Raw genomic sequence first — 27259 nt, forward strand, 5'->3', positions numbered from 1 at the left:
CATGTAACTACTGAGCCTGTGCATTCTAAAGCCTGTGCTCCACAACAGAAGCCACAACACACCACAATTAGAGAAAACCCACATGCTACAATAAAGACCCAGAGGAGCCCAAAAGAAAGAACCAAAGTTGAAATACTCACTCTGCTAGTTGTGTCACCTAACTTCTCTAAGCCTCTCTTTCTACATCTATAAAGTGGGTCTTCTAATAATTACTACCTTACAGATTGTTAAAAGGATTAATTACATCAAGAAAATGCATGTCAAGTCCTTTACATTTTCAGTGCAAGGACCATGTTAGCTTCATATGCAGAGTTCTGTCTATGTCAGTATAATCCATGAAGGCAGGAGTTAGATCTATTTCATTCAACCAATGCATAGTACCTGGAATAGACTAGAAACTCAAATAAATACCGTTGAATAGATGGCTAAAGGAATTAACAAATAAACAAATGACTGGATACAAAGGTGAAGAAATACACTTGCTCTTTCTCAAAGGATCATGTGCCCCATTGGTCCCCATCTAACTTACCTCTCGGTCTTGGGATGGGGGAGCTCTTCGCCAGGCCCAGTTTCCTGGGTGCCCTCGGGGGTGCCCTGGCCCACCCTACAGCTGAGGTGGGCATCCTTGCCCTGCCTGGGTTCTGGGCCATCACATTTCTTCTCAGCCTCGCTGTCAGACAAGTCTTCTGGGGAGCTGTCCTCACCACTGGTCTCCTCACTGGAGGTGGACTCATAGCTGCGGAAGGAGACAGGGTCACTCATTCCGTGCTCCCTGCCCAGTGCTGATGTCAACACAGGTGATAACTCAGTGGACTTTAGATAACGTTGGCCTGCTCACTAACCTTGCCCTTCATTGTCTACACCTGCAGGCCTGGGCAAGGGGACTCCCAGGAAATTTACTGTCAGAGGAGAATGCTTTTAAGAGCTCTAACACTAGAGGCCATTTGGGGAGTAAAGGTAATCAACTAAGCTCTTTGCAACAAACATACAAATAGCCCATGGCCTAACTGGCCACGCATTCAGATGATTCAGAAAGGCAATCCAAGGTTCTCATGGAAGCATTTGATTCTGGAATCCTAATGTCCTGTACAGAGAGGAAACCAGATGTAGGCAAACATCCCCGACCCCTACCCTGAATTCTCTGAATTGCCTAACAAATCCTCACATCTCTGGATGATAGTGAAGCCTCCCTTTAGACCCCTGTTCTAGCCCAGCTTACCCCTGGCAAGGGAGGAACCATCTGCGTCTACTCCTGGGAAATAGCTGGGAATCCTGAACCTAGCACCTGCCTTTCTCAGTTGCTATTTCATCCACAGCTTGGAAGCGCAAAAGTGTGGGTGTAGGTCACTTGACTCGTGGCCTTCCCTCCCCAACAACGACCCTTATGTTCAGTTATATGCAACTCTACTGAGGTGGTAGACCAGACACCATGGAGGAAAGTCCTGGAAGACTTTTTGGTCTCTCTGCTGATGGTCAACAAGAGACCTCTGATGGAGGATGCTCCAGATAAGATGAAGACTTCAGATTCTTGACCCACTGGACATTTCCACAGAGACGAGGCGAGACCAGTGCCATTATTTCTAGTGAACCCCCTCATGCTCCTTCTCTCAATAGTGGTCCCTGTTTAAAGCCCCTGTGCTGACTGGATTTGCATACCCAACCTGCTCGCTGGTAAGCTCGCATTCTGTCTTGTTCAAACCCCAGATATTTCTTCCTCTACTGTGCTTGGAACAACCTTTTGTTTTTGTGATTAAGAAAGTGGGGGGACACATTAAATTTACCAAACAGTTCTTTATCTTAGAATTGTTTCCATGAAAACTCCAAAATCCCTGTCCTAACTGAGCTGAAACTCTAAGTAGGGGGTGGGAGAAAATAAACACATGAATAATGTATTCAGATAATCGTAAGAGCAATGAATAAACTAGTAATGGGCCATGGGATACTGTGATGGGAGGAGGGGCCACTTTATTTAGAGCAGAATTTTTTAACATTGGCTGCATTTTGGAACTATCTGAGGGTACTTAAAATTTCCAATAGCTGTACTGCACCTGAGACTAATTAAACCAGAGTCTTCCATCTGGGAGGGGCTCAGGCATTGATATTTTTCAAGGCTCCCCTAGGGTTTCCTAGGTTCAGTCAAGGTTGAGAACCATCACCTCAGAGTGACATGTACTGACAGTTATCTGCAAGAGGAGCACTTTAAATATATGCTGCTGCTGAGTCACTTCAGTCGTGTCCGACTCTGTGTGACCCCTTAGACGGAAGCCCACCAGGCTCCCCCGTCCCTGGGATTCTCCAGGCAAGAACACTGGAGTGGGTTGCCATTTCCTTCTCCAACGTGTGAAAGTGAAAAGTGAAAGTGAAGTCGCTCAGTCGTGTCCGACCCTTAGCGATCCAACAGACTGCAGCCTACCAGGCTCCTCCATCCATGGGATTTTCTAGGCAAGAGTACTGGAGTGGCTTGCCATTGCCTTCTCCGTTAAATATATATATATATATGTATATTCAATATCCTGGGATAAACCATAATGGAAAAGAATATTTTTAAAAGAATGCATAAAAATAATTTAAACATATGTGTAAAAAAAAGAAAGGAGCACTTTAAATGGTGTGTGTGCTCAGTTGCTCAGTCATGTCCACCTCTTTGCGACCCCATGGACTGTAGCCCACCAGGTATCTCTGTCCATGGGATTTTTCAGGCAAGAATACTGGAGTGGGTTGCCACTTCCTCCTCTTTAAGTGGAGGGAAAGGCAAATACAAAGTCCCCGAGCTCAGCCTGACCCAGTGTGTCTGAGTGAAGAAAGGCCAGAGCCTGTGGAGGGGGCGAGAAATGCCATAGTCACAAGACAGACTTCCAGGTTTTGGCACAAAGCTGGCACTTTTGCAAGTATTTAAGCAGGGGGAGAGGCAGGACCTGCTTTAGGCCTTGAGATTAGGCTGACTCTCCTTTCTGGACACAAGTTGGTAAAAGAAAAAAGTGGTTTCTCCTGGGCCACAATATCTGACAGCTGCAGGAGTGGGAACAGCAACCCACCTATGACCCCATTTCATCTTTTCTGATGTTTCCCTCACAGAACCTGGAACAGCAGTGATGACACCCTTGTCTGAATGTGGTGTCTTCTTTGTGGTCTAACCCAAATTAGCCAGGGTTCCAATCTCTCCTGGGCATTTCCCAGGCACATCCCTGTGGACTTTCCTACCATCCTCTGCTTCTTTCTCAACTAGAGTTCAGCTCAGCCTGTCCAAGTTTTCTCTTTACTTTTGTTTCAACTCTACCCAGGTCCAAACTGTGAGTTAAGGGCAAGGACCATGATTTATTTCAACTTTTTTATCCCTACCACCAAACACATCATTGGTATTTAATAAACGTTCGCTAAATGACTGACTGAGAAAGTATTCTAAATCCAGTGGTTTACTGTTTACCCCATATAAGGTCTGGTTCAAGTTCTGAGTCAACAGACATTGGTTGTTTTTCTTCATCCTAAAACACGTCAGTTTGATTTGCCATAAGTTAGTTAAAGGAAGGAAAAAATTAAAAGGATGAAATTTTAAATTCTACAGATTAAGGGTTTGTCGACTCAGTGTTGTGGTTCAGATTAAATGTCTTCCTTCAAGGGCTCATGTGTCCCCCAACTCACAGAAGGTACTGAATCCTGGCCCCGGGGACACCAAAGTCAAGACATATTAAGAGCACAGGATCCAACAGAACTACCACGTCTGGCAGGCAGCCAAACATATGCAAACCCGAGAGGGAGTTTTAAAGGGCCGTTGAGATTAATTCCCTTGAAGAAGAATGAAAACCAGATGCTTCCCCCTAGGAAAAGTGTTCAGGACAGCAGTGGAGAGGTGGTGCGCAGGGCAGTCTGGGCTTCACGAGCGATGCTTACCCACCGTTAACCCCAACAAACTGAAGGTTCTTTTTGGTCCCATTACCTCCTGCACGGAAGCCATAGTCTTTCTTTTTCATTATGGATTTAAGGCTGGTCGACGGGGAGATCTCTAGGCAGACACAACATCACAGGTTAGCATGATCTTGGGAATACCCCCGAGTGCAACAGAACCGTGACCCCTGCTTTGAGAGGACACAGGCTGGAGGTGTGTGAAGGGGTAGAACAGGAACTAGACAATATAAATCAAATATTCTGAGGGTCTTTGAGGGGCACCGGCCTTCTGATCAATGCTAGTCAAATTGTTCCTGTTTGCAAACCCTCTACATGAAGATGACAGAGAAGAGTTACTGGAGAGTTATTGAACCATGTGGTGTGGGTGCCATTATTGTGCCCCATCTCAGGCTGGGGAAATCTGAGGCTCAGAGGTGCTGAGTGAATGACAGAGCAGCAGCAGAACTTGGGCCTCCCGACCCCTGATCCAGCTCCCACTTTTGCACCTCAGAGGCCCTTCCTGGCTCACAAGTCAGTTAATATTTGTGATGTGGGGCAGGCATGGAAAACACATGAGCAGGAGCACACATCTTATTTTGCCGTTCTCAAAGGTACAGGGGGCAATTCACAAGGGCTAAGACTAGAACTAGCACCGAAATAATGAGAAAGCCAATTTGTGCTCTGCGGCAGGAAGCAGACTAACACGTTGCTGCCCGTTAAGCAAAGCAAAATATGGTTCCACTTAACAAGGAAGAGTGTGTGATCTGTTACAGGAAGAAGTGCTGCTCAGCCAAAGGGTCGACTTGCACATGTGAGTATGGAAGTCTCTCTTTCTTTCTCTCTCTCACACACACACTGAAATTCAGTAAAATATTTCAGATCTCAATAGAATGTACTTCCAAAACAAGGCTACAAAAAACCTCTAATGTGCAAGAACTAGGGAGGACCGCAGGAATGCAAAAGCCCAAGAAACAATTAAGGAAGGCAGAGGTTTAAAGCACTCACAGCCAGGGCCAGGGAGGCCTGCACACAATGCAAATGAGGATGAGGCACCCCTCTGGGCAGACACAGTGCTGCGGGCTTGGCAAGTGTGGGCTGAGTTTCAGCTCCCATTTACCCTCTGGCATCTTTGTGCCGTGTGCTATCTGAACAGCTGTACGTGGTGGCCCTGCAGTCAGTCCCAGCGTTTGAGCAAGGACAAGATGAGGGGTCCCAAGCCTCCACTGTTACAGAGATCAGTTTTTATTCCATTGGGCTCCCAGATGTGTTTAAATCTTTTTAAAAAAACATATGCATGCAATTAAAACCCTTTTTCCCCTTTGACTCCTCAAGTAAAGGAGAAATGGTTCCCAGTCTCAGGCACCAGTATTTACCCATCGGTGGGGAAGAGGAGGGGCCTGGGGGCTCCTTCTGGGCTGGAGCCTGGGCCGAGTAGGCAGACAGAAGCAGGTTGAGGGAGCTCTGTAGCTGGCTCTGGATGCTGCTGAGCTTGGAGGCAGGCTGCTTGATGGCGCGGGCCAGCTCAGGGTACCCGTGTTCCAGGCAGCTCCACTGCTCCTGTAGGAGCTCTTGGATCTTCTTAACGTATTGCCCAATAGTGGCATCAGTGGGGGAGCTTGGTGGCCTCCCAGGGCGCTCCTTCCCCAACATCTCTGGACCAGCCTCCTCCCTCCCTGATGGGGGAGCCTTTCTCTCACCACTCCCTGGAGATCCTCCTACCCCCCTGTCCAGACCCTTAATCCCCACCGAAGGACCTCCTGCCTGCTCAGAACCTCCCTCTTCAATCCTGAGTTCAGTAGAGAGGCAGCTGTGTAAAGCAGGCATGAGGACTGTCTCAGAGCGCTGTGGCAGTGATAGCTGGGGTGGTGACACAAGTCCTGCTGGGCTCCCATCCCCTCGTTTGTGACTTTCCCGCCTGCACAGGAGGCCATTCCCCTCTCCCCTAGCTCCCGAGTTTTCAGATCCCATGCTGCCCAGAAGGCTGACCCCAACACTCTTGTCACACGACTGTCTGGTCAAGAGCAGGGGTTCAGTGTTGACCATGGCATCACTCTGGCCCTGAGCAGCTTTGGTGTTCCCACCGCTAAGCTTTTCTACCAGTTGAGCTACAGTGCACTCTAGCTCTTGAATCCTCTGCCCCCTCGCCTTGATTTCCTCTTCCTGCCGCTGGAGGGCAGCTCTGACCTGGGCCAGTTCCTCAGTTCTTCCAGACAGTTCGCCTTCAAGGTCAGAGATCTGCTGCTTCAGGCTGGAGATGCTGCCAGGATCCAGGGAGGCAAGGCCCAGGCTTTCCTCCGTGACGCGGATCCCGATGCTTCTCACGTCCACCTCGACAGGTGGTGGTGGTGGGATTTCACTGATGTTGAGCTCGATTTCTTCTAGGGGGAGCTCATTCTCAGGGATGGGTGACGGCAGAGGTGGGGGGCTTGGTGTTGGAGAGCTGGGGGTTGTGACCACCACCTGGGCTTCTCTGCTTTCCTGTTGGACTTCTGCATCCTCTAGAACCACAAGTGCATTCTGGGACGAGAAAGGTGGACTTGGAAAAGAGAGGTGATTTGGAACCTCTTCTTCGCTTTCTGGAGGCTCAGGCCCCTCCTGGATCAGCTCCGGAATCCCTGGCACTAGGTCTCCAGACTCTCTGACTTCCGGTTGGGTTGCTGCTCGCGAAGTGGAGTTGGAAATACCTGCAAATCCTTCCGCGGGCCCAAAGGCACTGTCACAGACAACGCCTTCCCCCTGAAGTGGGGGGAGGACGGGAGGGGTGGGGGGTCCTGAGTTTAGGCTTGGGTCCTCCAAGGCCCTGGTTTGCAGCAGCGTGGCCGGCATGCTGGATGCTCTCAGAAGCTGGGGCCGTCCACTCCCGGAGGTGAGCTCAGCCTCCCCGGGAGCAGCAGCAGCCGCCTCCAGCTGTCTGGCCGTCTCCGTCAGCAGGGCCTTCCGGTGGTAGCTCACCTCGCTGCCGCTGGCGGCTTGTGGGGCTTGTGGCTGATCCCCGGGGGGCAGTGGCTGGGCTCGGGCCTCTGTCCCCAGCACTTTCCTCGACACCGTGGGGGACCAGTTCGGGTGGGAAAGAACAGCATGGGGGCGAGCCCCGCTGTCGGGAAGGCTGAAGTTTCGGGGCAAAGTGCTGAACTTGGCCTGCTTGGCCCTTCTGTGGATAGGAATCCTTTTGATGGTGTTTCCCTTCTCGATGTCATCCACATACTTGAGGAAGTCTAGGTCCAGATGGAAGCCATATGGGGTCTCCACTGAGTAGGGGTGGCTCTTTGGAGGGTCTTTCTCTTCATCCCCCTGAGAGGGCTGGTCTTTGGCTGGGAGACAGAAGACGTAAAAAAAGAAGCACAAAGTTATTAAGAAATGCAGGACGGTGAGACCTAATACGTGTGATTTTGACTTACTGCTCTTGTATGAGCGTTCTCCTAAATGTTCCAGCCTCTAAATTATGCTGAGATGTTCACGGACTTTTGGCTGTGCTGAGAAACCCTGTTATTAAATCACTGTGGACTTAGTCAATGTCTGCAAGGAAATAGGTGAAAGGAATAGTTTCCAATCTGCACTATGTCATCTCAGCAATGACTGTGGAATGGGCCTGCAAATCAGAAAAATAAAATAGTCTCATATTGTTTTTCTGTGGTTTGAGTCATGTAATTGCTGAATTGAAGTAGCCAGGAATTTGCCAAATAAGGGTACTAATTGGTAATTGTGAATATGGATGTTTTCACAGTATGAGATACACAATTTTATCAACATTAAAAAGAGAACCTTTCATTATTCAAATAGGTACTAGTAAATCTTGCTAAAGCCAGAGATATCAAGGAGTCATGCCTCCTACATTATTTAAGCTTCCTGTAATGGCTGAGCCTCTAGGTATGTGAAGCTCAGAAGGAAAGGGAACATATGGTTACACTCAGCCTATACTCTCTTCACCAGAAAACTGCATGGTGCATAACGAACAAGTTTTACTTTCAAAAACTTACACCAGGTAAGGAAATATCACATTTTCCACAAACTGGAAAAAAAAAAAAAAAGTGGTGGAGGAATACAGGACAATTAATGTAAAAATAGACATTGACAAACATCCTCCAAGAGGTGTGGGACTCATGATTTTTCAGGCCAGCCCAAAGTATCAGGGAATAGCACAATGAAAAGTTCTCTATCATACCAAAGTACCACTGATCTTGACTCCAACAGAGGATGCTAAGAACAAGTCAGTTCTTTGATGATCTGAATCTGTAGGGATTTGTCTCCAAGTAACCTCTTCCTTGGGTTAAACAGTCTTTGCTTTTTTGATGATCCTCATGTGACACCCCTTATTATCTCTGTGACATTCTGCTAAACATCCTCTGGACATCCTCTGAGCTCAGGAGAGAACATTATTGAAGAGCACAGAGGCCAAGAATAGACCCTGAAGCCTGGTCTATATCTCAGCTTTGTGACCTTGAGGAAATTACTTACCCTCCCTACATCTAATCATCCATAAGATGGCAATAATAATAGGGAAGATGAGACTGTGTGGACTGATTAATTAATACATATAACATACTTAGAACAATTCCTATCACATGATAAATATTCAATACACACTCAATATTGTAGTTACTATCTTTGTGGAAGCCCAAATCATAGAGAACTGAAGCCCTCTAATGGAAGCTGATTTGCTGGGTACACAGGAGGGGATCCTCAAATTCTTTTGTATCTAACAGGTTGCTTGACTCTAAGAGTGATAGGCCCTGGGGGCAAAAATGACAAAATAGCAGTAATTCAGTTCACTTACCTCAACCACTAATTTATTGAGCATCTGTGTTGGTTGCTAAGATAGATCCTAAGGACACTAGAGATAAATCAGATATAGCAGAGCTCTCAAAAAAAGTATGGTCAAGTAGGAGAAACACCAACAAGTATGATGCAACGTGACAAGGATGGCAACAGATACATGCTCAAGGGTCAGTCTTCCTTCCTGACTTATTTTCCTAGTTTCTCCAGAATAACTTTCTTGGACTTAGAGGTTAATTCTGCCTTGGTTGGAAAGAGATGACTTCACAAGAGTGAACCCATGTAACTGGGTATTAAATGAATAAAGAGCAATCTTCCAGGAGAATAAGGGGGTGAAGGACATTGTGGCCATATATTTCCAAGATGGCCATTATCAATTCCTTCCTTCTCCAGATAGGCAAGGGAATCCCATATGAAGACGTGGCATCTATTTCTTCACCCTTTGGAATCTCAGCTGGCCTGTGAGTGCTTTGACCAAAAGAAAATGGCAGAAATGACACTGAGAGAATCCCAAGGCTAGCTCATAAGAAGCCTCTTAAGTGCCACGTGGGTCTCTTAGAATGCACACTCAGTGGGAAGCCAGATGCCACATAAAGGAATCCAGCATCCCTGAGACTGCCATGCTGTGAGGAAACCCAAGTAGCCCCATAGAGAGTTCATGTGGAGAGAGGGAGAGAGATGCCTAGCCAGCCTGAGCTGTTCCAGACATCCTGGCTCAGGTGCCAGGTATAAGTAAAAGAACTTCCAGATGACTCCAGCCTCAGCCCTCATCTGACTTCATTGACAGGAGGGACTCCAAGTGAGAACCATTCAGTTGAGCTTGTGTTAATAATGCATGATTAGTTTACTCCACTGAACTTTGGGGTGGTTAGTTATGCAGCAATAGACAGCCAGGACAGATCAGATATATGTCAGAAAATGAGCAAATGCATTGAGGTGTGAAAAGTGAAAGAAAGTCACTCAGTCGTGTCCAATTCTTTGAAACCCCATGGACTATAGCCTACCAGGCTCCTCCGTCCATGGGATTTTCCAGGCAAGAATACTGGAGTAGGTTGCCATTTCCTTCTCCAGGGGATCTTCCCAACCCAGGAATTGAACCCGGGTCTCCTGAATTGCAGGCATATGCTTTACCTTCTGAGCCACAAAGGAAGCCCCTTGTGTGAAAATCCATGGTGATTCAGGGTTCTGTAATTGCAGTCATATGGTTGAAACTTAAAATGTGGAAGAGAAGGGTGAAGAGTAAGAAAAGACAAAATTGGAAGGTCAGCAAGACCCAGATCGGGGAGCCACTTGTATGCTTGCCACCAAGCTCTGACTTTACTCTCTAGCCAGTGGGAGCCATCAAAGAGTTTTACACAAGGGAGTGACTTGATCAAATGTGACTTCACAATGATCATTCTCACAGAGGATTAGAAGATGGACAAACCAGAAACCCAAGGATCAGTTGGGAGACTGCTGACATGATCCAGGTGAAACAAGCTAAGGGAATGGATTACCTGGCATTACCTGGGGCACATAGGACTGCTTTTTCCTTAAAGGTGATGACATATTAGGCCTGAGCTCTTCCCACTTGCCTGTGTGATCTATCCTTCTGGCCAGTGTCACATGCCTGGGGTGCAGGAACTGTGTTTATGGAAGTACAATTATCTCCAAAAAACTAAAGAAGTCAAGTAGACACACGAAGTCTGAACCCTTGAACACTGACACAGTCGACCCTACCAGCCTCAATGCTAAGTAAAATCTCAGGGCCTGTGGGCAATTAAGTCACAACAGGGAACAGAACAAGGCATTGGTGCTGATCTACAGGGTTAGGTCTAAGTTGGGTTCCAGAGATTCTGTTCAAATACCTGGACTCTAGGCAGAAAAGGAGTAAACACTCCCCCAGCATCCAAAAAATTCCAACTAAGTTTCCATTCACCCACATAATTTTTTTTTTTTAAACCAACCTACTTTTCCTCAAAGAGGCACACTGGTAGTCTCAATAAATGACAGCAATTGTTCTCTGTTAGTTTCCCAGCTGCACTTTGCTATACTCTTAAGTCTACTGGTCAACTTAGCAGCCTCCTGGACTTCAGGAACAAGCCAAATCAGAGAGGAAGTATTTGTCTAAAGTTAAATAGAGAGCAGATTTATGACCCAGAAGGCAAAGAACACTACAGAGGAGAGGCTGCACTATTTATCTGCTTATTGCCTCAATTCGGTAGAAATGCAGTGATTTGCCCATCAGCCTCTGGGAGCAGGGCCAGAGCACAAATACAAAAAAGGCATCAAATGAGAGACAGCAGATTCAAAGGGAAAGTATTCCACAAGCGAGACTGGGGTGAACCAAAAAAGTCTGTAAGACTGAGTAGTTACCACAATGATGGCTTTAATAGGTGCTTCCCAAGGTAGGGGTATGTTTCTCTCTCAGTCTCTTTCACACACACACACACAGAGACACACGAGCACATTGTGCTGCTTTGCCTGCCACCTACCATTCTGTGCTCCTTCTCTTTCTCCCAGTGCAAGAGGAATGCTGGACCTTGAATGAAGGATCTTGATCTGATATACTGGGAGATCTGTGTTCACATTAAGTTCTGCCCCTTTTAATTCTACCTGGTGATAGGTATGCAGGAGCTCAGAATTCCAGGCATTGGGCCAGGGCAAGAATTAATTAGAAGGGCTGTCTTCTCGAAATGAACTTCAGATCAGACACACCAACACATAGCCAAACTGGCTGGAGTTGAATCCTGCCTCTGTCATCTCCTGCCTCTGTGATTCTGGGCAAATTACTTAAATTCCCTACGCTTTAATCTCTCCATTTGTAACACAGCAATAACGATGCCTAACTCAAAGAGTTGTGATTGTAGGCACTGATGCAGCAGAGATCATGACACAGGTACTCAACAAAGGGGCCAAACAACAAGGATGAGCTGGTTCCAAACAGGACAGCGGGTTTTCACTGAGACTGAGCTCTCTCTTGGAGTATTTAACTCTGTGTTAGGATGACAGCCTCAAGCGGGGTGAGAGTCCAAGAAAACAACTCTGAAGAAACTGGGGAAATGAGTCAGGGGAGAAGGAAAAAGTAGGATATATGCTGCTGCTGCTGCTAAGTCACTTCAGTCGTGTCCGACTCTGTGTGACCCCATAGACGGCAGCCCATCAGGCTCCCCCATCCCTGGGATTCTCCAGGCAAGAACACTGGAGTGGGTTGCCATTGCCTTCTCCAACGTGTGAAAGTGAAAAGGGAAAGTGAAGTCACTCAGTCATGTCTGACTCGTAGCGACCCCATGGACTGCAGCCTAGCAGGCTCCTCCATCCATGGGGTTTTCTAGGCAAGGGTACTGGAGTGGCTTGCCATTGCCTTCTCCGAGGATATATGAGGCTCAAGTATTCTTGCCTGGAGAATTCCATGGACAGAGGAGCAGGGAGGGCTAGAGTCCATGGGGTCTCAAAAGAGTCAGACAGTGCTGAGCAACTAAATGGCAACAAATATGAGGTTCAGAGCCACCTAGAATTCCCTAGAGAGTCTTGGTCTGAAAGCACCCAGATCACCAGACCTTGAAAAGGAACCTGCAGACGCAGTCATGAGCCTAAGAGTTGCACACAGACATGAGAAAAGAGATCAGAAGCAGAAAAGGAAACGAGGGAGGTGCCACACTCATTGCCCTGAGGGACAAAGTGAAGTGCAGGGCAGGTAAGTGAATCCATTAGAGGCATTTAAAATGATGGGGAAAGTCCAAAAGTCTATACTCAGTTTCTGAAGGAAATGGGAAAAACAGAAAGGAGAGAGAAAATGGCCAAAACTACAACCGGAAAGAAGACGAATTAAACAAGCCTCCTCAAAAGGCCAAGACAGCGGAAACTCTTTTTCCTCTTCTGCCTTTATTTTGTGAGATGTGTGGGCTTGAAGGGAGGGGTGCCTTTCTTAGCTGGTTGTGGGTGATCACGTGGCAAGCAGCTGTGCTGAGGATGCTGAGCAGGGACAAATGAGGCAAGCAGAAATGACAGGCCCCCCGGGCATTAAGGGAATTAGCTGGGGTTCTGTGGGACCACTTCCAGGGATGCACTGAAAAGGCAGCTCTCTGGGGAGAGAGGCAGACTTTTGAAATAGACGGTAACTGCATTTGGAAAGGAGGATAGGGCGGGGCTGGAGCTGCTGTCCAGAATTTAAGCCCTACACCAGGGAAGGGCCATCTAGGCTCTCCTGTTTCCTGTCATTCAGTGATTTGGAAAAAAACATTTCATTTGAAGTCAGGGGATCGGGGTCTAGTCGATGACATTTGGCAAATTTCCTAGACAGGGGAAAGGAGGAACACTCCTTGAGACATTTGTGGGGCTGGATAGTGATTACTCAATAACCTTACATACATTATCTCATTCAGTCCTTTGCCATCCCTGTGAAGTAGGTATTAGTATCTGCTTATAGATGAGGTGTGGCAACTCAGACGGTAAAGCGTCTGCCTACAATGCAGGAGACCTGGGTTCAATCCCTGGGTCAGGAAGACCCCCTGGAAAAGGAAATGGCATCCCACTCCAGTATTCATGCCTGGAAAATCCCATGGACCAAGGAGCTTGGTGGGCGACAGTCCATGGGGTTGCAAAGAGTCAGACATGACTGAGCGACTTCACTTTACTTCATAGATGAGGTGTGGCAGACTATTAATAAAAATAGCCACAATTATCACCCACCCTTGTGTACTTCCCTCCCACACTGATCCTAGCTTGACTTTGTGACTTGCTTTGGCCAGTGGGTCAACAGCAAATGTGACATATGCAGAGTCTTGAAAGTTGCTTGCACACAGGAGTTGGTCTATTCTTACTGTGCTTGGAAACCCTTCTGTCAACAGGTAAACATACTTCAGCCAGCCTGCTGGACAACAAAAAAGACACAGCCAAATCATCACCAATGTCCCAGGTGATGTGGAGTCAACCACCAGACATGTGAATATGGCCATCCTAAACCATCAGGACAAGTCACCCAGAAGACCATGGACACACAAACAAGTCCAGCAGCAATCAGTCACATTGGCCCAGTTCAGAACAAAGGCTCGGCCAACCCACAGAATCTTTTGAGAAATAATAAATACCTTTAAGTCAATATTTTTTTTGAGTGGTTTGTTATGCATCAGAGCTAACTGATACATGAAGGAAGTGAAGCTCAGAGAAGTGAAATGCCTTGGAGGATCACGAAGGTAGGAATGTTGGCTCTTTTACCTATCATGCCTCATCTCTGAAATGAGGTTAATGAGGAAGGTCATCCTGCTCCCTTCTTGGTGCCAAGAAAGGATGAGAAACACTCCAAAAATCAAACAAGTCCAATATAAACATAAGGTTTCATTTTCATTCCCTACTACCTTCTCTTGTTCATGCCTGAAATACATGGTTTGGGTTTCCCAGCACCGCCTATATGGGGAAGGTCTCCCATATTTCCCCTAAGTTATCCAGGATTTATGGTAATAATCTCTTTCCAACCCAAGTGTTCACTGTAGACCAGGGAATACAAAAGAGACTGCCTACCATCTGTCTTCTCCATCTTAGGGATTGTTGACCACCAGTCTCTCAGGCACTCTTCATCTGGTAAGTCTGTAAAATTCGTTGGAGAGTTCTGAAAGGAAGAAGGAAGGAAAAGTGGAGATTTTCATTACAGTTAGAATAAGTATAGAGGACCCCTCCTTACCTTTCTCCTAGGGTGCCCGTGAGCTCATAGCCCTCCAAGGAGAGAGATTAAAAGCCTTTACACAATACCGAGAGTCCAATCTTGGGTGTGTCTTCATGGGATGTTAGCAGTGGTTGACACCAAAGGAAGTCTCTGGTCCAACTCCCTCACTGGGCAGATGAGGAAACTGAGGCTTAGAGGTTAATTGTTCTGTGCAACACCTCTCAGCATATTAGTGAAGAAACTGGTCCCGTGGCTCCAACAAGCAGCTACCCATAATATCAGGAGCTGAAATCCACTCACTTCCATCACAGAGAAGGAATTTTAAACCATTTTGTGGAAAACTGGAACCAGAGAACCTTCAAATGATCTGTGACATCCCAATCAGACTCAAGACAAAGATGAACTAACTGGAAGGAACGACGAGGAGCTGATAGTTCAGTGTGATTTCTAACCATGGGCAGAACAAGGAGGCATTCATTCAACCTAGGTGGCCAGAAGACATCGATGACTATGCAAGCAGAATACTCTCTTGACTCTGAATTAGAGTCCCTTGAGATTTGATCGTAAATTCACCCCAAAGTCTCAATCCTTTTCCAGAATTATTTCTTCAAAAGGTAAACAACCTGGCTCCTGCCCCCAATACAATAAATCACCCAGGAAATTGGCTTTTTATGATTGTAACTCCACACACATCAGAATAATAAATAATCTGTGACACCTCAGCAGTGGAAGCAGGGTTGTTTTAGGAATTCCGATGTGCTTGACCACAACCTCTGCATCAGAAAAACGTACCAGGGATGAGGGAAAGGCTGGGAGGAATTGGAAGTGAGAAAAGGATGACAGGAAGCCCCCAGCAACCCAGGATAAAAAATGGGGAACAAACAAGCAAACTGGAGAAGAGGGCTGGGAAATATGAGGCCTGCCAAATTAAAGGAAGTCTGAAGTCTGCCTGACGGAAAGTTTGGTGTACACTCTTTCTGTAAGCGAGCACTGTCTGCAAAGCCATCACCTGCTCCTGTCTTGGTTCTCCCGTAACCACAGTCCACTCAGCAGCCAGAGGGCCTCTGCCACTGCAGAGTGATGGAACCTGGAAGGGGAGCAGGGTTTCCATAGGCAGAGACACTCCTTACAGAAGGATCACAGAAACTAAGTCACTTACCCTGTGGCAACAAGTACTTGAATTGGGGGGCAGCATGGAGCTGGAGTAGAGAAATTAGGGAGAAGAAAGATAAATGTCGATGGTCCTGGAGGCTAAGAGTGGCCACTAAGGAGGCAGACAATGAAAAGTCATGGAAGGTCCTAAGCAGGGGTGAGGCAGTGTCACCCTTGCTAGAAAGAGGAAGTTCTGAAACAGCCTATGTGTCCGTTAACAGATCTGTGTGTGGCCCATTCATCATCACAGCTTCTTCTCTCCCTCTGTATCCCTCTTCCTCCCACCTCATAACATTACTGAGTAACAGGCAGAGCTCAGAGCACTTGGCATACTCAGATTACCTCATGCAAGCCTCACCATAACCCCAAGAGGGTTATTATTGTCCCCATTTTCCAGATAAGGAGACTGAGGCCATACCACCCTGAATGCGCCCGATCTCATCTGATCTCAGAAGCTAAGCAGCGTCGGTCCTGGTTAGTACTTGGATGGGAGACTGAGGCTGAGAGAGTTTAAAGGCCTGCCCCAAGTTACCTAACGGGCCAGTGTTGGTGTAGGATTTGCTTTTAAGTCACGTCAACTCCAAGCCTGTGCTGGGAACGAAAGTGATTTGTAAATATTTGTCCTCTAACATAAGCAAGCCTGATGACTGATCCCTAGCTCTCTTTTGTGAGGGAAAATGTTCCTGACTCTGCTTCCTTGCGTTTCCCTCCAGTGCGGATGACGCATCTTCTGGGCAAGCACGAGGAGGACGGCTCCCTTTGTAAGTCCTTCTGGCCAAGTGTGATCTGCTTCTCCGAGGCTGGACACCAAGTAACAAAGCTCCTCCTATGAAAGAAGCTGCAGGTGAACCTCCGGCTGCAGAAACTCACCATCACCTCAAGGAGTTCAGTCACACCCACTGCCCTTGGTGAGAATTACAATTCAGTCCTTCATATACCAGGTCATAGAGCTTCAGATAATTTTGCAGCACACTTGGGGTCAAATTTCATTAAAAAAGAACTCTATAGAGACCTCTAATTGTTCTCTTAGACTTGAATTTTGCTAAAATTAATCATTCCAAGGCAAGAGAAATTAAATGGAGCTGATACCCCAACTTTCTGAAGAACAGGGCCAAGCAAGCTTTCATTCTAAAGCTCTAAAGAAAAGGGGGTACTGTCAAGTCCACATCATGCCACTTCCAGCCCCACCCACCCCAGCCTTCTCCACTTTGGCCCAGGGTCCTTACTGTGAACATCTCAGAATTTAGCTAAGGGAGTTTTCTCCGAGTGAGTGGATGTTTGATGTGGTTCGGGGAGTGGAATCAAAGACTAAATACTATATCAACACACGCTACTTTGTTTGCAATACAACAGAATATGAAAAAGAGCTTTGTTAGAATTCCCCTTTAAAATGGAATTTTGCAACCTCCTGGAGCATTTAATATTTTGACATAGAAGCAATTTATTACATGTTCTGTTAAACTGTCTGCCCAACGTTCTACCTTGTAATACGTAGTGATGTTATGTAACTTTTCATTTGTTTATGGTCTATCCCAGGATCAAGTATGCCCAGTTAGCTTCCAACCTCTCTCACGAGCTCATCATAATCTAGATGTTTTGAGTATACACAACTTTATCTTTTTCTAGTTTTTCTCCCCTATTAAGCTTGTGAAGGTCAGAACTCCTACACAATTCATTTCTGTAGACACTCCCCGCCACCCCCGTCCACCTCCATCCTAACATGTGGCAGATCATCTCCAAGTTACAGATAAGGAACAAAGACACAAAAAAGCTATGCGGGCAATCCAAATGTATCCAGTTAATTAGGGGCAGGACTCCATTAGTCCACCCTGCCTCTCAAAGCCAATGTGCAGTGAAGAGATGAGGCCTGAGGCTTGCAGTTCAAAATCGGCCAAAGAGGCAGTCACGGGCAGACAGCAGTGATGGCCCATGTGTAACTACTTGGCCACGTTAGAAACAGTTCCAGCACGGCCCATGCCCAGGAGCATGGATTTCCTTGGGTCAGCCCAGCTCCAGCAGTATATCCCCACACCCTCTCCCTCCACACTGATTCTCTGTAATGATACTATTTTTAACCTCAAATCCAAATACAAAGAAACCTTCCTCTATTTAGCCCTGAAACTGAAACCTAGCTCTGTACTTGTGTTCCTTTCAAACGTCTCTTTATTCTGCAATAATAAAAATGCCATATTTCATCCCAGAACAGGCTGCATGCCAAAATAAATAGCACCTTGGATTTCCTTAAAAAGAAAACTTGGCTCAAAGCACAGCCTTATTGCCATGAGAATTCTTGGAGAATTCAACCTAACAAAGTCAAATATTTAGCAAGGTAGTGCACCAACAGCGATCTGTCAATCCCTGCACGACCTCTTGCAGAGACAAAAATACTCTTTCCAAAAGAGGAAAAAATATTACTTATACCTGGTACCGATCTCCCCAAATGATGAGAGCTTCCCGCTTTCCCACTCCAGGGCCCCACGCCTCCAAGTGGAAATGTCCCCTGTGCTAAGAATGTGGAGGCATCTGACAGAGCTGCTTAAGAGGGCCGAAGCACAGGCACCCAGGGAGTGAGACACACTCCTGGAAAAGCTTCCACCAACCGAGTTCTCCAGCGGGCTCGCTTCCCACCGACCCAGGAAACAAAGAGATAATTCACGCTCAATAAATAACACATTAACACAATCTCATTAACTCCGTTCCCACATTTTTCTGCACGTGTCTGTCATTTTTGTCTGCATTGCAGCAGCTGAATCTTGAGCTTCATGAAGAAGAGAAAACTATCAGGAGGTAAGCAGTGACAACAGTACCTTCCCTTGGCATCCTCCCCCCACCCCAGCCTGGAGCCAGAGAAGTCACTTCCTCCCTGGGGCTCTGCTGCTGGACGGGAGCTGATCGCTCCTGAGTTCAGCACAGCAGCACTGGCTCCCTAGCTGTTAAAGATTTGGTCAGATGATCTGTGACCTTGCTGGAAAAGCAAACACTGACTTCATTTTGGCTCTCAGGAAGAGGGGACTGGGGTCAGAAAGGAATGTGATGCTCAATAAGCTGATACTAGATCTTGCAGAAAGAGGAAAAAAGCACAGATCATTCGATTAGAAAGTTCGTCCTCAGAGCTGCTAGCAGTTTAGAGGGATGCATCTAAAGATGCTGAAATGACACACACCTTTCTCCCTGGACTCTCCCAGAGCTAGGCGCTCAACTGGAACAGGGGTCATAATTAATTATGCTTTTCCTCCTCCCTCCCTGCACCTGAGTGGCTCGTTAATAAAATTGTTCCTAACGAGAACACAGCATCCTAAAGAGCTGAAACCCTCCACTGGTGCATCTCTTTCTTCCAGGCTCTTAGAAACTTCCTCCCCCTCCCACCCGCCTCCTGGATCCCACAGCGGAGCAAGGCTTCTGTGAGCAATCCCCAGACTGCTCACTACCCTCATCAATCAGCAACTGGAAGTCTATGGGGCAGAGCTGGAAGAAACAATGACCCGTGAGCTCCTGGGGCCAGACAGGCAGCCCCCACTTCCTGCTGCTCTACGAATCTGATGCCCCAGCACTGATACGCACCCAATTCTGGCAGAAAGAGAAAGGCAAGGAAGTACCTTCTGTAAGGATCCAGCTCCAGGCAGGGCTTCCAACTGTAGCGCGGACCAGTGACTTCAGAAGGGCGGGTGCAGGAGCCGGGGAGAAGGCAGCTGTGCAAGAGCAAGGTCTCAGGGTGTCCCAGGCAGGCGCCGTGAAAAGGCTCGGCCAGCCCACTGCAGCCGCAGCTCTCTGGAGCAGAGGCAGGTGTGAGGCGCAGGCACAGACGCTCTGCAAATCTAGCACCACCACTGGACCTGAAGGAGATACAGGGGGGTGGGTGCAGTCCAAACGGGCCAGAAAAGCGTCTGGGCTCCCAAATACAATCTCAGCAAAAGGATTAGAGGACCTTATCCCCTTGACCTTCCGTGGCTATAGCCAAAGGAGGCTATCCTTGGAAATGAAGCCCCATCAGGAAGACATGTCGAAGCAGCTCTGACCTTTGTAGACACTGCCTGTCAGGATGTGTTCTCAGAGGCCAGGGCGGATTCCTGTTTAACCCACACTGAAACTGATGCCAGTGCTGAGTGTCACCCTGAAGTGATGACTGCATCCAGCCCAGGACACTGGGAAAGCACTTCACCTCCAGCTTAAGGCAGCCGGGCAGGGCTGAGCGTCCCCACTGGACAGGTGAAGAAAGTGAGAAACAGTGACTTTCTTTGGCTCACCCACGAGTGAATCTGGATTAAAATGAAGATTCCTGGGAGAGAATTCTGTGTTTTTCCCACTACACTGGATCACACTTCTTACTTTCCTTGGAAGGCTCTAGAGCATCTTGCTCAAGGCAGAGGTTAAAAAGCTTACTGAAGGGCATGGGATGATGTGATGCATGAGGCTAGGAAACACCAACATTCACTTGTTTCAACTGTTAAAAGTATTTAACTAGCATGCAGACCAAACCATCAAAACTAAATAAATCAAAATAAATCAGAAATATACTTTGCGGCTATATGAAAAAATATACAGAGGCACAAACTGTCTCTCTGATAGCTTTTAAATGACCATCAACCATCCCCTCAGAATTGGCTAGAGAAAGGCTAGAAGCATAACACATTTCACCAGGAAGCTGAGTTAAAAAGAGCTCTCCATTCACCTGTCCCATGACTTTCTAGCCACCCACTCTGCCTCTCCGATTTTTCTATGTGACAGAGGTAAGCCCTCCCATTTCCTCTCCCAAGATAAATTCTTCCTTATTCAAGACAAAATAGTGAGAGGCTTACTCGCAGAACTGAGCCTTTCTTGAAGCAACCAACATTCTTCTGGGAGCACTGGCCAGTTCCCATCTGTCCCCTCAAGCTCTGTTCAGCATCCCCCCGCCACCCCCCCTCCGAGTGCTGTAGCCAGCCTATTTCCACTGCTCCTGTCGGCCCTCGATTACCGCAGCTATCACCTGAATTCTAATTGCTGCCTCTCTGTCTGTCTCCCAGACCAGCATCACGAGCTCGACATTCCATAAAGGTTGTCAAACTGAACTTATCCACGATACCAACGGCTATAAACACAGGTGACCTCTTCAGATACTCCCTCAGGTACCAAGAAAGCGCCTCTCCTTTCCAACAGGTGCCAGGCCTCTCATCAGACTGAAAAAACAAAAAACTCAGCAGAATGAGGGAAGGAAATAGTAGCCCCTAGCAGTGCCACAGATCAGCTTGGCTCAGGAGCCAGGACAGCAGAGTCACAGGAAAATACATACACGCACACACGTATACCTCGTAAGTCTCCCTTCCTCCAGATCTCTTCCTGAAGACAGGCAGCACTTTCAGTTCTCTGAGCTCCACACAAGGTACTTGTTCAGGCACGGTGCTGACTGCCTATGTCTCTAAGAGGAGAGGAGATTCTTCCATCTTTTCCGTCTTTTGCCTTTACCCAGTATACACAATTTATTCCATGGTCTAGAATAGAGGTGAGCAGAAACAGGAATCTTATCCCCATCTTCCAGATGAGAAAACAAAGTTGGTTCCCACAGTTACAAAGCTAAGAAAAGGCAAAGCCTCAATTCAAACCCAGATATTCTGTCTTCCACTCTAATACTCTTTCCTCTAAATCACACAGCCTGAACTGGGCATGTAGGTGAATTCAGGAGACACAGGACTCCAGGATGTAAGCTTCAATGCTAGTGCTCTCAAGGCAGAAGGTGATCTCACATTTAGGGAAGGTCTTCATAGGAAAAGCCAACAACTTTGGAGAGGAAATCTGAGCTTCCTCTCCATAGCCTCTGGCCCTTACCATGTTGGGATACTGGCATGTCTCTACCCCTACACCTGACTCAGACACTTATCTTAAGACTAGTAGCCAATTTCATGTTAACACCAAGCTACCCAGAAAATTCCCCTGGACCAGACACGCTTATCCAAGAAAACTTTTCCATCAGGGATCATTTGTCTGGGGGGAGGTTTGACTCCTTTTGCAATTAGAAACCTCCAAATTATATGGCCCAGGTCCCTTTTGCTCCATGATGAAGGAAAGGTAGGCAGCTAAGTCAGACAAGATGGCATCAGGCAAGAGGGAAAAGAGGTGGAACTATCTGAAGAATGTGCCTTGTATCTAAGCGGTTCCTTAGGCTTTTGCACTTTGCCCAGAGAGGTCAGCTATTTGGCAGTCTGTGCGGTTTCACAGGGCTGGGAAGCAGCACACTGCTTAGGGACACGTGCTGCTGAAGCAGCCTCAGAGCAGACTGGTTACAGCCATTCTGACGGAACACAATTTCACCGGACACAGAAAGAAATCACCCGTGGGAGATCGGTGGGTGTAGCAGTCCAGTGGGAATCAGCTGTTCAATTGACTGACCCTTTAAGGCAGATGAAAATTTCTCAGGGAGGAAACAGGGCCAGTTGCAGGGAGTGAGGAGGCTGCAGTAAACAATACTCCTTGGAGAAAAAGAAAGGTATCAGGGTCCCAGGGAAGAGACCTCTACTCCTCATCCCTCCCCTCACTGAGACCCTTCCAGAATGCTCTTAGTCTCTGACTCAAACACACTGTAAAATCAAGAGGCCAGTAGATAAATAAGGAAGCAACCAATTCAGGAAAGAAGAAATACTGGTGTTTACTATTAGAAAAATATTTAACCACATGAATTAATCATCAAAAAGATGCCAGAGAAACATCAGAACGGCATACAATTTACCTACCCTACACTGTGCCGGGCACTCTAGGTCCATTTTGAAACCAGCCAACTTAATTCCCACAATGACCCTATACAGTAGTACTGGTTATTTCCATTATTTGAGGACAGGTATCAGTTCAGTTCAGTTCAGTCGCTCAGTCGTGTCCGACTCTTTGCGACCCCATGAATCACAGCACGCCAGGCCTCCCTGTCCATCACCAACTCCTGGAGTTCACTCAAACTCATGTCCATTGAGTCGGTGATGCCATCCAGCCATCTCATTCTCTGTCGTCCCCGTCTCCTCCCGCTCCCAATCCCTCCCAGCATCAGAGTCTTTTCCAGTGAGTCAACTCGTCGCATGAGGTGGCCGAAGTATTGCAGTTTCAGCTTTAGCATCAGTCCTTCCAATGAACACCCAGGATTGATCTCCTTTAGAATGGACTGGTTGGATCTCCTTACAGTACAAGGGACTCTCAAGAGTCTTCTCCAACACCACAGTTCAAAAGCATCAATTCTTCGGCGATCAGCTTTCTTCACAGTCCAACTCTCACATCCATACATGACCACGGGAAAAACCATAGCCTTGACTAGACAGACCTTGGTTGGCAAAGTAATGTCTCTGCTTTTTAATATGCTGTCTAGGTTGGTCATAACTTTCCTTCCAAGGAGTAAGCGTCTTTTAATTTCATGGCTGCAATCAGCTGAGGCTTAAAGAAGTTGCCCAGCTACTGAGACCATCGGCGCCAAGATTCGAATCCAGGTATCATTTTGCTTTCAACCACAGTATGACACAGACTCTTTCACAAGTTAGAAAAACAATTTTTTTTTAAAGAGAGGTCCTCAGTGTTGAAAAGTGTGATAAGGGGACACTCTCCTCCCCTTCCCAGAAGATGGCAGCAGAGTCAGGGCAGTTGCAGCCCACAGAGGGGCAGGCTTCTCCCAGCACCCGGCTTGTGTGTGCAACTGCTCTGGCTTAGTCTGTGCATGCGCACAGGCAACTGCAAAATCAAATACAACAAAATGAAACAGTGAAGTAAGAAGATGAAAAAGGTCACAGCGACCTGCGATTTCTTTTGTTGGTCTAAAAAAGTCACCACTATTATGACGTATTCTTGGAAAACAATAAATTACTGGGGTGGGAGGCAAGTGGGAAATCACCATCATCCCCCCATCTTGATACAACTCATTTCATGTCCATCTATGTTGCATATATTAACATAATTGAAGAGCAATTTCTATGGTGGCTAAGAGTCTGGACTCCAAGTCAAAAACCGTGGCTAGAATCCCAGCTCCGCTAATGACTGTGCAACCTTGGACAAATTACTTAAACTCTCTGTGCCTTCCCTGGAGAAGGAAATGGCAACCCACTCCAGTATTCTTGCCTGGAGAATCCCATGGACAGAGGAGCCTGGCAGGCTACTGTCCATGGGGTCACAAGAGTCGGACACGACTTAGCAACTAACTACTAACTACTGCTCTGTGCCTTAGCCACCTCACTTGTAAAATAGGAATAGTGACACACTGTACACATCATTGATCTGTCAGAGATCAGAGAATTAAATAAGATAACAGTACAAGTCAGCAGCTTAGAGGCTGGTATATAGTCTGTTTAATAAATGATAAATATATTATCCATTAACGTAATGATACAAATTTAATTATGAATTTGATTTTGTATTTAAAATTTTATCATGTAACATTTAGAAAATATAGTGATACCCGATTTATAGTGATTACTGTAAATGGCTGTGCAAGATTCCATGGACTTAGCCCTTATTTTCCAAACCCACTTCCTTCTGGAGATCATTTCATCTCTAAGTTTAACCCTCCCTGCAATGCTACTCAGATCAGGCAGCCTGTCAGACAGGCCTATGGGCAGGTCACCAGGGAATACCCCAATTTCGGGTGCTGGAACCCAGCTGCCACACGTGGTGATGAATGATTAAGAGCAAGGATTTCAAGGTAAGATAGACCAGGTTCAAATTCTGATTGTGTGACCTTGAGAAAATGTCCTTATTCAAGAAAAGCCCAGTTCAATACACAATTGGGAGAACCGCATGAGATAAGGTATATTTAAGTGCTTTTGCCAGTGCTCAGGATTTAGTGAACACTCAGTAAATGTTAGCTATGATTACTTTTTAAAACCCACAGTGTTTTAAGCAAGGAAAGGCCAGGAATTGCATTTATTTTATTTATCTCCCTATTCCTAACAGCTGGCATGGTAGGAACGCAACAAAATTGTGTTGAATTAATGAATAAATAAACAGATTAATGGATACATCATAGAGACTGCCAGAGCTGGAAAGGATTTTTTAATAGCCTTATTTAGATATAATCTACATACAATACAATTTACCCATAAAAATTATACAATAGCTGCAGCATACTCAGAGTTGTGGAAACATTGCCACAACCTAATTTTTTTAATTGTGGTAAAATATTGTTGTTTAGTCATTAAGTCATGTCTGACTCTTTTGGAACCCCATGGGCTGTAGCGCACCAGGCTTCTGTGTTCATGGAATTCTCCAGGCAAGAATACTGGAGTGGGTTGCCATTTCCTTCTCCAGGGGATCTTTTTGACCCAGGGTTCGAACCCACGTCTCCTGCATTGGCAGGTGGATTCTTTACGACTGAGCCGTAAAGTGGAGTCCGTGGTAAAACATGCTGTGTGTGTGGGCTCAGTCACTCAGTTGTGTCCAACTCTTTGTGATTCCATGAACTATACAGTCCATGGATTCTCTAGGCCAGAAAACTGGAGTGGGTAGCCTTCCTCTTCTCCAGGGGATCTTCTCAACCCAGGGATCGAACCCAGGTCTCCCGCATTACAGATGGATTCTTTACCAGCTGAGCCACAAGGGAAGCCCAAGAATACTGGAGTGGGTAGCCTATCCCTTCTCCAGCAGATCTTTCCAACCCAGGAATCAAACTGGGGTCTCCTGCATTGCTGACAGATTCTTTACCAACTTAGCTACCAGGGAAGCCCAAAATATGTTAATACATACCATAAAATTTACTGTTTTACCCATCTGTAAATGTAGAATTCAGTGGCATTCACAATGCTCTGTAATCATCACTACTATCTATAACCCAAACTTTTTCATCATCTCCAACATGAACTCTATAACCTATTAAACAATAACTCCCCATTCCCTCTTGCTCCCAGCCCTGATAAGACCTAATCTACTTTCTGTCTCTATAAACTTGACTATTCTAGGTAACTTCTGTAAGTAGAATTATGTGATATTTGTCCTTCTATGTCTGGCTTACTTCATTTAGCATGTTTTCAAGGCCCATCCAAGTGACAGCATACATCGACATTTCATTTCTTTTGATGATCGAGGAATATGCCATCATATGTACAGACCACATCTTGTTTATCCATTCATCTATCAGTTGACACTTGCTCTGTTTCCATCTTTTGGCTATTGTGAGTAATGCTGCTGTGAACGCTGGTGTACGAGTATTTGTTCATTTTGGATATATACCTAGGAAGGAAATGCTGAGTTATATGTTAATTCTATGTTTAAATTTTGAGTAACTGCCAAAGTATTTCCAAAACAGCTGCACCATTTTACACTCCCACCAGCAACACATGGAGGTTCCAGTTTCTCCATATCTTCACCAACACGTTTTTTTTTTTCCAACTGAAAAAAATCACTATAGGAATCCTAGTAAGTATAGTAGGTGTGCAGTGTTAACTCAGTGTGGTTTTGATTTGTATTTCCCTAATGACTAATGATTATTGAGCATCTTTTCATGTCCTTATTGACCATTGGTATATCTTAGTTGGAAAAATGTCTATTCAAGTCTTTTGTCCATTTTTCAACTGGGTTGTTTGTTTTTGTTGTCAGAGTTCTTTATCACATAGCTGGTAATGGGTTAGTATCACTAATGTCATTAACCCATTATCAGATATGTGATTTGCAAATATTTTTTTCCATTCTGTAGGATGTCTTTTTGCTTTCTTGACAGTGTTCTCTGATGCACAAAGGTTATGAAGTTCAATTTATCTAAATTGTTTTTTGTTGCCTGTGCTTTGGTAACACGTCCAGGAAATTATTGCCAAATTCACTGCCATAGAAATTTTCCTCAATGTTTTCTTCTAAGAGCTATATAGTTTTAGCTTATAAGTTTAGGATTTTGAACCATTTTGAGGCTTAAGATAAAGGTTTCATTCTTAGGAATGTGAATATTCAAATATTGCCAGAACTCATTATTGAAAAGTCCACAATCAAATTTTAAACTTTTTCATTACCCTCAAAGGAAATTTCATACATGGGATTTCATTTTTATACGGAATTAAGAACATAATGAATTATTGAGAATTAATAAACCTTGGCATTCATACATGAAAATTAGTTTATTAGAAGAGTTTACTGAGAATATTAATTCTCTGTTCTACAAAAAAATATGACCTCCATCCATCAGTAAACAATACTGCAGAACTAGGGTGTACACAAGCAGGCAAAGAGCTGGAAATCCTGCAGTTTTCAGGAAGGGTGCTTTGTTATTACTGCAAAAGATATTTTTTGGGCTACCCAGCACCATGTGAACACCCTTCCTATGTCTGGGTTATTTCCTTCCTTAGGAGTTCCACATCTTCAAGGCAGAACACAGAATTTACAGTGCCAGCCTCTTTTACAGCTAGGACACCGTTGTGGGACCTGCACTCAACATGCTGAGGCTCCCAGGCCAGGCCTCAGCTTGGAAGTGCCCTGGAAAATCAAGGGCTGAAGGCAAGCAGTTCTGGGGAGGGTGGTGGAGTGACTTGACATCCTCTAATAAATTCCTCTTTGACGTAAACTTGCTAGAATCAGTTCCGTTGTTTGCAACTGTGACCCTTGACTTCTACAATGAGGCATCAGCGTTGGCTGGGTTTTTAATTGTTCTATTCCATTAATTTACATTACTTGGAGAATTACTCTTCAGAGTTCCTGCTGACTGTTTTGTCCTGAGGATTTACTGCATGACCATGTTGATGATTTTTCTCTTCCCCTTTGTCCTTTATTACCAAATTCTTTCTCACCCAAAAGTGACAATCACTGGGCTTAAGGACCTTGTGGGCCACAAGGTCTTTTGCTTGGCCAAACTGGGCCACAGTCCAAAGAGCTTGGAACCACAACTGGGAGTAA

At 46.0% G+C, this 27259-nt stretch overlaps 1 protein-coding gene across 2 annotated transcripts in view; it reads right to left on the minus strand.

The window, feature by feature from the left end:
* The window catches only part of KANK4 (KN motif and ankyrin repeat domains 4), a 73003-nt gene that overhangs the window by 21241 nt on the left and 24503 nt on the right, over nt 1-27259 (minus strand). Inside the window, exons 1-5 of one of the 2 annotated variants that reach the window (XM_088835349.1) lie at nt 19045-19183; nt 14155-14242; nt 5256-7193; nt 3889-4000; nt 530-736 (exon numbers count right to left, since the gene is read on the minus strand). In XM_088835349.1, the coding sequence (XP_088691475.1) occupies nt 530-736; nt 3889-4000; nt 5256-7193; nt 14155-14170 (2273 nt within the window). In that variant the 5' untranslated portion in view covers nt 14171-14242; nt 19045-19183. Of the gene's footprint in view, nt 1-529; nt 737-3888; nt 4001-5255; nt 7194-14154; nt 14243-19044; nt 19184-27259 lie in introns of those variants that run through there. The other variant, XM_088835350.1, reaches the window with a different exon arrangement.

This window comes from Moschus berezovskii, chromosome 4 (genome assembly GCF_049115385.1).
Source record: "Moschus berezovskii isolate FMDL1 chromosome 4, NW_MosBer_1.0, whole genome shotgun sequence".
Taxonomy (NCBI): Eukaryota; Metazoa; Chordata; class Mammalia; order Artiodactyla; family Moschidae; genus Moschus; species Moschus berezovskii.